We start from the raw sequence: 14,419 nt of genomic DNA, 5'->3' as shown, positions 1-14,419 counted from the left end.
CTCTTTTTTTCTCAGTCACTTTCATTTGTTCCCGGTGTTCTGTGCCACTGTATGAAAGGACATCCATGGATGGGAAGGCTTTTTGTCTCATATCCTATGACTGCAGGCTCCATAAGGGCCTCACACCATGCTGAGGAAATTGAGGAAACAGTTCTGGACGAGCAGAAACCTAGAAACTTCCCACAGGCCCTGCTTCTGGCCCTTGATTCAATGTGAGAGGTTTCAAGCTGGGCTGCTGGCACGCCCACCAACCCAAGCCGGAACCTGGGGCCAGTCCAGAAGTGCACGTTCCTCTGGTGGTGCCTTTTCAAACTCCCATTTGGAAAAAGAATTGGAATTTTAAAAATATATGTGAGTTCTTTAGGAGAGTTCCTTTCAGCTCTCTGGGTGGAACACAGGTGTCAAGAAATTCTGCATGCCCACCAAGCCAGGAGTAAAGAAGCAGGCTGTGGGACCCTGCCTTTTCTGCATGGAATCGGAGTTCCAGTTAAGTCTAGCCCTCGAGGTGCCTACCTCCTAAGTCTCCTTGTTTACCCTTGCTTACCATGTGCTTGCAAAGGTAAGGGACCAGAGGTAGAGGGTGCCAGTCCCTGTGCCTATGCTGGGTGCTGCTGGGACTCTTCTCTCTAATGGTGTGAGCAGGATGGGACTGGGCCACATCACAACCTGCTCTCTCAGTAGCTGTTCAGTGATTTCCCTTCCTTCCCTTGATGTGGGAAAACTTTTGGCAGGGCTTGGATTTGGGTCAAGCATTCAGTGCCCTGACTGGATCCTCTCTGCTAGTAATAACATGGCCTCTGCAAGCCCATCCTACCCTCCATTCTCCTATCAAGCAGTTCCCTCCTCCTCAACAGCTGGTTCTTATCTGCCTCCCTTGTCCCAGCCTCAGGCAGGCAGCCATGGTCTCATTCTGACATACACGTGTTCTCCTGAATGCTCCTTGATGACTTTCAGCTATGAAAGACCGCTCTTCTCCCAACTCTCCCTGTTCTCAAACCTCTGAGGGTTCCCTGTGTCCTGCCACATCAAGTCTTCAACTTTTCTGTGGTACTTTCCAGGCCCACTTCAGCAGGAACCTTTCCAGTCAACCTTTCCAATGCAGCCCATGACTTCCCCCAGCCATGGGCAAAATGTGAGCATTCCACAAACCCTCCATTGCCAACTCTTTTTTTGTGTTCCCGCAGCACTTAGGCTCTGTTCCAAATTTGTACTGTTTGCTGTGATTTTGTATGCATTAGTCTTGAAACTAGGCCCACATTTTCTTTCTTTTTTTTTTTTTTTAATTATACTTTCAGTTCTGGGATACATGTGCAGGACGTGCAGGTTTGTTACATAGGTATACGTGTACCATGGTGGTTTGTTGCACCCATCAACCCATCATCTACATTAGGTATTTCTCCCAGTGCTATCCCTCCCCTTGCCCGCCACCCCCCAACAGGCCCCCATGTGTGGTGTTCCCCTCCCTGTGCCCATATGTTGTCATTGTTCAACTCCCATTTATGAGTGAGAACATGCAGTGTTTGGTTTTCTATTCCCGTGTTAGTTTTCTGAGAATGATCGTTTCCAGCTTCATCCATGTCCCTGTAAAGGATGTGAACTCATTTTTCTTACAGCTGCATAGTATTCCATGGTATATATGTGCCACATTTTCTTTATCCAGTCTATCATTAATGTAGGCCCACACTTTTGACCTCCTACTCATTGTCAACAGCACCCCAGCACTATTTTTTAAGTACTGCTCTTTTTCTTTTTATATTATTAATATGTATTATACACACATATACACATATACACACATATTTATTGATTTTATGAAAATCCCAATAATAATAAATAACAGAACCACTGTAAACAAAGTTCCAACAATGGGAGGTAGGAACCTAAAAAGTGAAAGTTTACTCTACCCCCATCATTCCCAGAATGAAGCCTGTTAAACAGTTTGCAACCTATCATTTTTTGTAGGCCACATGTTGGATATTGGAAAAGGTTGAGTGGTAGGTGGTGCCCAAGAGAACTGCATTTCCTTGGACAGAGCGTCTTTTACTTCCTTGCGAGGGTCGTAGGTCTTCGTGGGCCTGATTGACACTCAAAATTATACTCCAAAGGATCGTCACAGCTGGTGGCCACTTGCATCTCCAGTACTTAACTGTAGCCACAGCATAAAGCATCTGTCCCATTTTCAGCCTTTAAAAAAGTAAACCTTGAAGGTGAACAGTAAAGGGCGTGCTTAATGGGCTTTTCAAAGTTTTTCACAGATTTGTAGGAAATTATGGACAGTTAGTAAAGGGGCCAAGAGGTGGAGACGGGAAGCATTTATGAAAATGGACTTTCTACCTGATACGGTGTTGTGTTCTCTGAGAGGTAATGCATATTACTAATGGTTTTTATTCTTCTGCCAAGACAATTCAGTTCCTACTGGGATTTGTTCTAAATGATAGACCAGCCTGCCTATGTTGCACCCACTGGGGTTAATGCTCAGTCTGAGTCCACTTTAAAATGTCAGCCTGAACTCTCAGACTTAATTGTTACAGACATTTTATAAGCAGGGCATTTAAAATCCTCAGGCTGTTCCCTCTTGCTGTCATAATTGATACTTAATAGATATTCTCAGGCTTCTTGTATTTTACACATTCGACACTTTACAGATTGGAGAGGAGAGGAGAGAGGGATAGGAAGAAAGAACAAATAAGCAATTCATGTGTGTATATGTGCATGTGTATGTGTGTTTTCCCTGTGAATGTCTGCTACTAGGTGCAGTGATGGAGTCCTGGGATCTGCCAACAAAGATGAGCTCTTGCAGGTTTGTCAGCTTGTAAGTTTCTGGGCCCACTCTGGCCCCCTGGGGCAATGTTCTCTAGATACAGCCATTTCTGGATTTCACTGCAAGCACATGGTTGGCCATTTGGATGTGAGTTAAAAAATGTCATGATGCTCTCCAGCGTTCTGTTCTTTCACTATTTTGACAATCTGATGGATGGCCTGGCATTAACTAGGAAGAGGACAATATTATCCAGCCTGAATAACTAATTTCCTAAGAAGTACAAAGTTGAAGGATCTTGGTGCACATGAATCTTATTAAATATGCTTATAAAATGTGTTCTATCCAAATAAGCTTAGCAGCCCCTAAAATAGCCTTTTCTGATCCGTGTCTGGAACTTTGGCGTGCCTCACAGATCTCTTAGCCAAAATTATTCGGTGAAGTGATGACAGTGCTCTTTGTGTGTGGGAAAATGAGAAGTATTAATGCTAAGTCCTCTATTGACTAATTGCACTCCTTCTGTCCACCTTAGGGGCGACCTGGACCAATTGGAATTCAAGGCCCATCAGGTCCTCAAGGATTCACTGGCTCTACTGGTTTATCGGGATTGAAAGGAGAAAGGGGTTCCCCAGGCCTTCTGGGACCTTATGGACCCAAAGGAGATAAGGTAAGACCAGCAAAGCTTGATTTCTCTTTGATGCATGGGCCACAAATGTAAAGATCAGAAGTTCTCCATCCCAGTTCTGCTCATTTATGATGTCATTCCTGAGTAGTTTCGTGCCAGGCTGCATTTCTGCTTTTTTTTTTTTTTTTTTTTTTTTTGAGATGGAGTCTCGCCCTGTTGCCTAGGCTGGAGTACAATGGTGTGATCTCAGCTCACTGCAACCTCTGCTTCTTGGATTCAAACGATTCTCCTGTCTCTGCCTTCCAAGTAGCTGGGATTGCAGGTGCCTGCCACCATGCCCAGCTAATTTTTGTATTTTCAGTAGAGATGGAGTTTCACCATGTTGGCCAGGCTGGTCTTGAACTCCTGACCTTGTGATCCACCCTCAGCCTCCCAAAGTGCTGGCATTACAGTCAGGAGCCACCGCGCCCCACCCAGGCTGCATATTTTAATAAGAGATGGGATGAGTGATGGCCTGCCAATGATTCAGCCCACTTGTGGAAGGACTCCCATAGCAAGCACACCATAAAGTAAATGTATTAGCTGCTTGCTAAACAAGTGGGCTCACTGTGGTAAGAAGTCAGGTGGGTTTGAACTGTGCATGGGCCAGAAGTCCAATCACCTGGGCAGCCGAGATCAGGAATCCGAGCAAGGATACTGGGAAGAAAGGGGTCAGAGTGCTTAGAAGCAATCTAGGCCACAAATATAGGGATAGAGCTGCAAGAAACGAGAGTGATAATGTCATGGTGGCAGGCTGACTGTTCAGCAGCTCAGTTTATGTTCCCTGCCTACTTTAATCACCTTCTATTCACCCCGTTGGTGAGGGAAGGATTCCCTCACTAGGATCATGGGGATGACTAAAGATATGACACCCGACACTGGACAGATGAAATTGACAGCAATTTGTTAGTCACATATACTCACAGCTCAGGGGAAGAGGATACCACACACCACATAGGGCCACACAGGGATAGCACTTGGGAACAGAGTTTAGAAGAAAAGGCTGTGCGAAGCAGACTTTGTAGTATCAGTAGGGTAGGGTGCCCCTGGTTCCTGAAGGTGGATGCAATTGGCTTGTTTGAATAGTCCACTAGGCCAGCGAGAAATTGAAACTGCTATTCCAGGATAAGCAGGAGTTGCACCTGGTCCACTTGATAAGGAAAGTTGTTCGGCTAGGGACCTTATCTGTAGAAGCATAATGGCGAGGGAAACTTGTGATTAGGTCATTCAAGGTCCTCTAGTTTTCCCCAGATGGCAGCAGGTAATAGTGAGCCTATAATTTTTAAACCTAGACTATACTCCCTTAAAAAAAAAAAGAGCTGGTTTTGGAACAAAGACTTGTCTAAGGCCTTAGGTAAAGGTAAATGGTCACTTGGAACTGCAGTGGGAATCAAGGGTATACAATATGGGGAGGGAGATATGAAACACTTCTTAAAAATGTAGGCCATTGACTCTCATAAACAAACCTACTGAGTCTAACAAATACCAGTTGGATTGTGTCTTACATTCCTCTCCCTACTCCTTTTTTTAGGGTCCCATGGGAGTTCCTGGATTTCTTGGCATCAATGGGATTCCGGTGAGTGTGTCCACAGATGAATTTTTCATATCCTCCTTTAGGTTCTGCCTCATATTTCAGACACTTTGACCTCAGCAACGTCCTGTCTCATGCAAGCATGCTCAGGAACAAGGGTTGAGATATGTGTGGTGAGGTTTAAAGGGCAGTGGTCACACACAATTGCCCTTGGATTCAGGCACAAGCAGCCCTGTGTTGCATGATTGGAGAGTGGAGGGACCTGTATAGCCATAACATCAATATCTTAGACAACACGAGTTAAGTCTTGTGGGTTGAGCAGAGCTTTGATTGGAGATGAGGAACTGGTTCTAAGGTGTAAAGACAGAGCCACATTAGAGCATATATAATCCTTATATAGGGAAATTAAGATGATACATGAAATTAGAAGATAAAATCCTTCATGATATCTTGATACCTTCCATTTCATAATTTGTTCTCTTCAGCCTTACCTCATTTCAGAGTGAATTTTCCTTTAAAGTTTTTACAAAGTGACTACTCCAAAGATCACTTGGAGGCAGCCTCTTGCAAAATTTATCCTGTGGACCTCTGCTCTGCCCAAGATAAGTGGAAGGTTTGGAACTTGCAGACAATTCTTTTTTCCATCCATCCAGCCTAATATCTTAGTTTCTCTATTTTCGTCCTATATCTGCGCCTATCCCACCGCTGGTGATTCCATGGTAACATTGCACCAGCCTTTAAAATACAATATTTGGAACTTACTGGCTATCTTTTTTCAGTTTTTCCCTTTGACACATCTCTATATATTTAAGCCATAGTCTGGGCTATGTTTGTCTACAGCAGCAGTTTTCAATCTTGTTTAAGAGAAGAACAGAATCTCAACATATAGAACAGAAAAAAAAAAAAAAAAAAGTGCAGCTCCTCCATTTGTGGGAGGTCCTAAAGCCTGCTTTTATCTTTCCAACAGCCTCTCAGAGGTTGTTCTGAACCTTATCAAAGCATGGTTTTTGGAGACCCTATGATTAACAGCTTTTGTGTTATCCTCGATAATAATCTAGTATCAGGAAAAGGGGTTCAAATCTTTTTTCGCCAATTGGTAGATATTTAATGTGCTCCTGCTATATGTTAGCACTCAACCTTGGGGATACAGAGGAATCATGTGGCTCTGCCCTGAAAGATAATATCATCTGATTCATTGTCTCCTCTGATCTAGTAGACATTTATGAATTTGAAAAACTGAAGGCTCACTTACCTCATATCTGTTGCATGTATCAACAAGTCGGCCATCAGACTTCAGCATTTTATTCAACTGCAGTGTCTGCAAAGTGCCCAGAAACAGACCATTGGGAAAATAAGCAGACGAGGTTGGCCATCCTTTTATGATGTCTCCTGGCATTTTCTTTTGGCTGTGTTCCTATGGCCCCTTTAGCCAGAGTCTCCGCCCAGAATGTGTATCTTCTGGGAGCCACTGGATAAGGGAAACTAGCAAACTGGAGGCAGCCTCTTTCATTCATTCTGTGGACCTGGCTTTGCCAGAGATGAGTGGAGGACTTGGAGCTTACCGTCTTAGTATGCCCTTCCTCCTGCAGTCTTGTTTTAATGGGAGCTGGAAGGAAGTGAATCCTGGAGGCTAAGGCTGTTTCCAATTCTGAGCTGGAAACTGCCCCAGAGTCCAGCTGGATACTCTTGCCTCCAGCCTGTCGCTAAGAGAGCCCTAGAGCTTGCAGGAATGGATCACTTCTCTTCAAGGCTTCATTGCTTGGCAGAATGAGTTGCAGCTGTTCAGACCTCTCTAAATGAGCTTACCGCTCCCAGTAGAAGTCCCCACTCCCTTGTGGGGTGTCCACATCTTTTACTTAGGCCTTATCCTTTTCTAGTTTTCTTGCCCGAACTCCTGATATTTCCTTTCCTTGACCAAAAATTGTATGTGTTTTCTTTTGACTTCTGATTGCCCTAGCTGCAGGCTTCAAACCTCATTACTCCATAAAATCCCACTTTCTTGTTGTTTCTCTCTCTTGCAGCCTCTCAAGAAATATTTGTTAAACATCTTCTGTTCAGTGCTTACCTCTTCCTTCCACCTCTAATCTCCCAGGAGTCATTGGTACCTGTCTCAAATACTCCAGCGCCTCACTACCTACAGCCCCAGGGGACTTAATGATAGATAGTTTTTTTGTGCTAGTCACATCCAGCTCCTAGAAAACAGAGATTATATCTTCTGTTCCTCTCAGAAGCCTGAGAGGCCCATGACTGAACTCTGCATAGAGTAAACACTCTAAAGGTATTGCGGGGGAGGTTGACTCCAACCTCTAGTGCCTAGCAATAGTTCTTAGACTGTCAGGGCTCCCTCAGACAGAAAAACACAGACACCATAGGCCTAGTCAGACTGATTATTTTGTTCTACTTTCAGTAACACATATTAAGCAATTTGGCTGAAACCAACAGCTTTCCTAACACATCTTACTAAACTGGATCACTGCACAGATCTGCTTCCCCTCTTAATATTAGCTGATTGTTAACATATGTGTCACTAGTTTTGGTCTCAAAACTCCATTTTTGCTGTCATGTAGACAATTTCAACATGAGTGGGTTAGTCATCACTTCATGATAACCTAAGTCTTTGCACTAAAGGGCACAGCAACTAAGCTAGAGAGTGAGCAAACAAGCATTCCTAAAATTGTCAACATTAGAACAACATAGACTAGGGACAGTAGGGCTGTGGCTTTTAATGATATCCCAGCTGTGAGTTGGGCCCGTTGGCATCCACAAGAGATGTGTGTTTATCAAATGTTTTCAGTTCAAAGCAGTTGGGAGCAGAGATTTTCACTTTACAATTTATGTTTAGCTTTCCCCATGGAGTCAATCCCAAATCTCTAGTTCCCTGCCTGGAGACTTGTAAATGAGCACATGAGATTTATATCCTCAAAGTGAACACATACCACTCACCAAATGGAAACTTTTCCTTTGAAACTGGATTCTGAGGAACATTGTTTTGGCTTTTCTGGAATACAACAGATCCTCCTGTTCCATGTGCTCAGTCCCTTGAGGCAATACAGAACTATGGTTTCCTCCCTCAAAGAGGTATACACTCTTGGAGGGTTGGCACACACATATGTAAAATCATTAGCTATAAGAATAAAGGGCAATGTGCCAGAAATTCTGTGGTTCTGAGAACTGAGGGGAGGTAGAGCTCAGTCCTGTGGTTTACCCTTGCTGACTTGACTGAGAGAAGATTGTTTATTGAGCTCCTACTTAGTAAACCTAGTCTCACTTATTTTAACCATAACCCAATGGAATAGGCATTATTCACTTTTAATGCTGGCAATGACTCTATAAGGTAGGTATTATTCATCACCATTTGACAGTTAAGGGATCTGAGGCTCAAGTTGGAGAAGGGAAACAGTGGGATTGGAGCCACAAGTCTAACTGGCTCAAAACATGCCTTGTCTACCCATTTCTTGGCATCAGCTGGGTGAAAAGGCGCTGATAGATCTGAGTCAGAGGTCAGAGATTTATTTCCAGAGAATTCAGCTAAGGTAGGAAAGTGCAAACAGGTATCCCTGAAATCCTACAGGTAGGAAATATCAGGAGTTCAGGCAAGAAAACTAGAAAAAGATAAGGCCTAAGTAAAAGATGTGGATACCAAAGGTTAAGAATCCAGACAAAGGTTTTGGTGTGAAACAGAAACAAGGGCTCAGGAGTAAGGAAGACTCCTGGTACTTAGCCAGCCTGTCGTTTTGCCTCAATTTATCCCTGTAACCTAGCTGAGAGGTAACCCCTAGCAAGTTTGGCTGGGACATTTTATAATAGTGGCGATCAGGATCCCAGCCAGAGATAGACATTTCACCTGAAGGGTTTAACTGAATAGAGTTGAATGAAGGGTATATTTAACAGATGTGGAAAAGATTAGGGGAAACAACAATGGATGGTGGAACGACTAACTCAAAGCTACCCCTAGACCTGAAAGGGAAAAAAATGGAATGGTAATTATTGGAATCCAGTGAGATCTGGAACCATGAAATAGCTGTTGCCGAACAGGAACTAAGACTATGGAAAAATTTGTCCATTTCCTTGGAATATAGCCAGGGAGGGAGAGCATGGGGGAAATAAATAACCTGTGTCTTTTCTCTTCCTGCTTTGATCTCTCCAGTCTGTGTCTCCCAGTGGCCAAATACAACTGGAAGACAGAGGGAAAGGGAGCCTAGGTGGTACAGTCCATAGAGGCCAGGCTCCCAGGACACAGATCTGAGGGAGATAGAGTGTAGATCGTCAGGGCAAACAAGAGTAACCATCCCAATTAATAACAAAAAGTTGCAAACTTTAGTAAGCTGTATCAGCTTCCCCAATGCAACTAAAAATCATCACCTGAGTCTGCAGAGGCACAGATAGCAGCAACTTTGTTGTAAAGACAAGTTATTGAGCATTCCTCTGGACTTAGCATTCCATGAGTCCGGTTGTCTAGACTCACACTTTTGTATTAACAGTGTGTCTAGCTCTTACAACTATAATAACAATGAAAATGAAACAGAATTCTATAGAATATTTCCTCTATAAGAATTTGATTAAAAGTTGTTTCCTCTAATAATTTGAAAAGTTCATTTTTGAACATATAGCATGTTTCCCTCAAATCATCAAATGTATATACTTGGCTTTTAAAGTGTTTGCGTCGGCAGGGGGGAAATCTACCTTTTCTTGATCTGTCTGCATTTCTGATCTTTCTGATCATCTCTTTGCTCCATGCCCAACACACAATTGGCTTTCGATGGATTAAAAAAGATATATTACCTACAAAAGGGTAGACTCTATGTACCAAGGAAGCCCAACTCTAGAAAATTATTGAATTCAGATGAACTGTATGAGAATGATTACTAATTCCCAAGCAAAACAACTGCCTCAGTAGTTAGTACGGAGAAGAGGAAAACATACAGTTTTTGAACTGAAGCAGTAGCCTGATGTGTGCGCATGATGAAATGAGATTGAAAATGTGATTCTTGCAGGACTTGCTTATTTTGGACCAAGCAACTTTCAGGAGAGGGGGTGCTGTGGGAACTGCTTCTGCTCTATTAACCAAAATCCAGCATCATTTCCCGTGCAGAGCTTCCAATACTGAATGTCATGCCAGGCTGCTCAGGGTCTGTCTGGCCTGAGGAATCCTAAGGCCTGGCATGATTCCGTGTTCATATCACTTCAGCTGCCAGACAGCTAAGCCCAATTTTAGCACATCTTTGTATACAAGAAAGGTAAAGTTGCAAGACCTTGTGTATCCCATCTGTTCATGCTTGATCCCTTTGGTTTCAGTTTGGTCCCTATTAAAGCATTCATCCTTTTGAGAGGGACAACATTGAACTGTGATTAGACACATGTGCTTGAGTATAAAGGAAAGACGTGCAAACATACATGATGGATCTAAGGGAGTGATCAAGGAGCCAGAGTTTAATAGCATGCTTGGCTTTTCTCGCTGTGGAGCCATTTAGAGTAGCTGACAGTCCTGTGGCTAACTTGATCCCTTCTTTTCTCTTTGAACAGGGCCATCCTGGACAGCCGGGCCCCAGAGGCCCACCTGGTCTGGATGGCTGTAATGGAACTCAAGGAGCTGTCGGATTTCCAGGCCCTGATGGCTATCCTGGGCTTCTCGGACCACCTGTATGCTGCCAGATATTTGCATTTTATTTCAAATGGCTTTGCTTGTCTCTAAGTGTGCCCTTTTTCTGCCTCTCTGGAAACCTCATTAAGATTTTGTGGGGCAGCCACTACAGACCCTTGTCAAATGTAGGAGTTAATACTGGCAGCACCACAACAGTAAAAGTCTAAAGAAGAATACCAGTTGCATTGGGGTGTGCACATGCTACACTGCTTAGGGTTGCCTTTTTTTTAATGCAGCTTGTGAAGTTGGCAAGATTGTTAAAAGGCTGTAGTAAATTTCATGGCAAAATAACACACTTGGGCTATTTAACATGGTCCCACATCAGACAATATTAAGGAATGTTTGGAAGACTTATGTGGGATCACGGAAGCACTAACCAAAACCCGAAGGGCTTGCTAGCTTGGTCTATACCAGTGGTTTTTAACCAGGGGTGATTTTTGCCACTCAGGGGACATTTGGCAATTGCTATTGATATTTTGAGGCCTCACAACTGGTGGTGTGCTACTGGCACAAGACAGCCCCCTCCTCAACATCTAGGAATCATTTGGTTCAAAGTGTCAATAATGCTGAGGTTGAGAAACCCTACTCTATAGTAACAGAGTTTGTGGCTACACTCACACATCATAACCCTTGGTTATGGTATTGATAAGGTATTTATTGGATCCCAGTGTCACCACTTTTATTTAATTCCATTCATCCAGATAGGGCTCAGATATTTTGATCTAAGGGATCTCTAGTAAATACAATGCCCTTCCTGACTGATTTTACAAGTGGCTGGAAAGAGAAAAATAACACATTTCAGACCCATTCTCAACCTCCCTTGAAATAATCTAAATTCATGAGGGCACTGATCTGAGATATTTAACTAGAAATCACACCATTCATTAGATATGTTTTATAGATACGTGAATTAATTGACACTTCATTAGAAGAGCAGCACCACCACCTTCAGTGACCAGGTTGGGGTATGGGTATATGTGTGAGAAAATGAGATAGATGGACAAAGCACAAGCCCCAGATTGGCATATAGGACTTTGACACCTAAAAACTAAACCAGTATGCCGGGGGGTGGGGAGGTAAGGAAAGATGTATTGCTAACATAGGATGAGTTAAGTCAGTCGCAAATTTCTCCAAAGATTGCCATGGCAACCAGGTATAGAATAAAACATTTCCATGAAAATCCAGCAAAGCAAGGACATGCTGCCCCCTAGAGGGAGAAAATAAATGTTGAGGTAATGAATACCCTCTGACAAAGGACAAAGGTAAAAACCTAGTCCTGTCTCTAAACTTAACCTCAAACCTAAATAGGAACTTGGACATGTATTTTACTAAGCTGAGACATATCCTTTGCTGAATACCAAACAGATCATTCAGTAGGCTTTTTTGAAGCTTCTTTCAGGGGAGTAGTGGCCACAAGAATAAGGTGAAGCAGGCAGTGTTAGGAAAAAAAACCGATTTCTGCTTCTGGGATTATGTTATTGTTTTATGATACCAATAATCCTTGTGCTGAAGGAATCAATCATTCAATAAATGCTTCAGTCCACAAAGCTTAGCCCTACCCCAAATACAAATCCTGACTTCCCTTAGGTGTAGGGACATTGATTATCCCCAGGTGTACAAACTCTAGCAGATATTAGCCAGCATCTGCACTAAGACAGCAAAAAATCTAGTTGAAAGATTGGAATTGTGTACTTTGAACCGTTTTTCATGTTAGCAGTAAGATACACCAGCCTCTTAGACAGGCTTTGAATCTGAAGTTGTGTGGTAGAAGTACAGGCTGAAGGTATTTTTGTAGATATCTTTTAGACCGGAGGTCTACAAACTGGCCCACATGGCCTTTGGCTTGTGGCCTGCTTTTTAAAAAAATAAAATAAAATAAAAAGAAAGAAAGAAAGAAAGAAAGAAGAAGAAGAAGAGTGTAAAACAGAGTTTAGACGTGACCCAAAAAGCCTAAATTATTTACTATCTGGTTCTTTCCATGAAATTTTACTAACCTCTGTCCTAGACAAAGGTTCTGTCAGTGACCTATACCTGTGAGGGGTGAAGCAGTGAACTCTCCATTATATGAGTTATTTGTGGTTGTTCAGATCAGTACTCTGAATAGATGTAAAGGATCTGACTTTAACACATTTCAGACCCATTCAAACCCCTTCCCTTTACAGACTTCTGGCTTGGGGATTGGGAGGGCATACAGCTCTGAATCAGAGCACCTGGTCAAGGAACGTGTTTTGCCCCTTAGTACAGCCAATTTTGCCATAGAAAAAGTGACATGGTTTTAGGCTCTTGCTGACCCATCCTTTATCTGATCAGATAATGCAATTAAAAAGACTATAAGTGTGTGTATTTCTTCAATTTTTTAAACTATTTTACTCAGGGGCTTCCTGGTCAGAAAGGATCAAAAGGTGACCCTGTCCTTGCTCCAGGTAGTTTCAAAGGAATGAAGGTAAGAGCCTGCAAGGCAGGTAGCTGAGTAGGCTATAAGCTGGGTTCCCCAGCATTGGGCCCCACCTCCAATGAAAACATTTCCAGAACTAGCATCTGTGTCTCTATTTAAGGAGCAGACCAAGATGGATTTAAAAGGATCTGGAGCTTTTTGTGGTGGAAACACTGACATAAATGTTTGCAACTATACTGTCAAAGAGATTTGCTCTGCAGGATCTAGACCAAAAATAGGAGACAGATCAGCAAACAAACAGTTTGCATGGGTATCATTTTATTTCACAAACCAAGATATTTCCTGCAGGCAGATACCTTTTGTCTACTGTAGAATCCTTGTCTGTATATCTTGGTTTGAAGCCATGTATATCTCTGCCCATCTCAACATGGCCATTAGCCAAAGATCCTGGTTCTGCCCTTCTCTGTTGCTTCACACCAACCCATCACCCTAGCTGGGCACCTGGATGTCTGCAAAAATTGCCCATCAGCCCTGCAGCTGGCTGGATACTTTCATCTCTTTCCAGAATTGACAAGAACCTTCTGTGTTCTTGTGACTGTATTGCCTGATATCCTGTGGGTCCTAAGTAAACCCTGGCTTCAAATGTTTGGCCCTATTCTCTTGCAGAGCAGGACAGGAGTCCATCATTTCCCTGGTAGCAAACGAAAATTTATGTGCCCAACATCTGAGGAGAAGATGCACCAAGCTCACTCAGCTAATTGATGGCACCTTTCTGTCTTCCATTAGTGCATAGAGCCTGGAACATTGGCAATCACTTTGGAAGGCAGTGATGGGGGTGGGTGGCTGGAGAGCCAGACAAGATTTAGGGTATGGGCTTCTAACTATAGATGCCATAGTAGAAGATGGAATGTTTGAGTTGGAAAGGACCTCATGATTGTCAGACTTGTATTGGTATCGCTCATTTTACAGATAGAAGAACTGAGGTGTACTGAGGCTATGTGACTTGCTCAAAGCCAGTTCACCAAAGAGCTAAAACTCAGGCAGTGCTCTTTCCATGCAACAGAGAGCTGATTTTTTACTGTAAGCCAAGTGGAGTAAGACTAGCAGGTGTCAAAATTTGGTCATTGTCTTAGAAAACATTGATTAAATGGTTTTGCCAAAAATCAGAGACCTTGGATCCAGTGGAACACAACAATTTTCACAAGATGGTTATATTACCGATTCATGCAGTAACTAAAGATGCAGCAAAGTAATTAAAACGTAATCAGAGCCTGTATGCTCTGTTGATTTTCCCTTGAAATGCCTGATTTGCATTGTATACACATGGGCACAGAATCTTTGGGGATGAAGGCACACGGGAAGGTAGCTTTGCTTTCCTCCAAAAGGAGTAGGAAAATCACCAGCCCACAGAAGTAGTCTTTAATTGTTAA

The 14,419-nt window shown here is 42.9% G+C and overlaps 1 protein-coding gene across 5 annotated transcripts in view; it reads left to right on the top strand.

Moving 5' to 3' along the window:
* COL4A6 (collagen type IV alpha 6 chain) overlaps positions 1 to 14,419 on the top strand; it is a 293,638-nt gene that overhangs the window by 224,287 nt on the left and 54,932 nt on the right. For 4 of the 5 annotated variants that reach the window (XM_015443981.4, XM_065537764.2, XM_005594329.5 and 1 more), the window contains exons 4-7: positions 3,291 to 3,425; positions 4,954 to 4,998; positions 10,477 to 10,593; positions 12,969 to 13,037. In XM_015443981.4, coding sequence (XP_015299467.3) covers positions 3,291 to 3,425; positions 4,954 to 4,998; positions 10,477 to 10,593; positions 12,969 to 13,037 — 366 coding nt within the window. Of the gene's footprint in view, positions 1 to 2,659; positions 2,801 to 3,290; positions 3,426 to 4,953; positions 4,999 to 10,476; positions 10,594 to 12,968; positions 13,038 to 14,419 lie in introns of those variants that run through there. The other variant, XM_065537763.2, reaches the window with a different exon arrangement.

Source organism: Macaca fascicularis, chromosome X (assembly GCF_037993035.2).
Source record: "Macaca fascicularis isolate 582-1 chromosome X, T2T-MFA8v1.1".
Lineage (NCBI taxonomy): Eukaryota > Metazoa > Chordata > Mammalia > Primates > Cercopithecidae > Macaca > Macaca fascicularis.
Note: the sequence above shows the minus strand (reverse complement) of the source record. Positions and strands in the feature narration are given on the sequence as shown.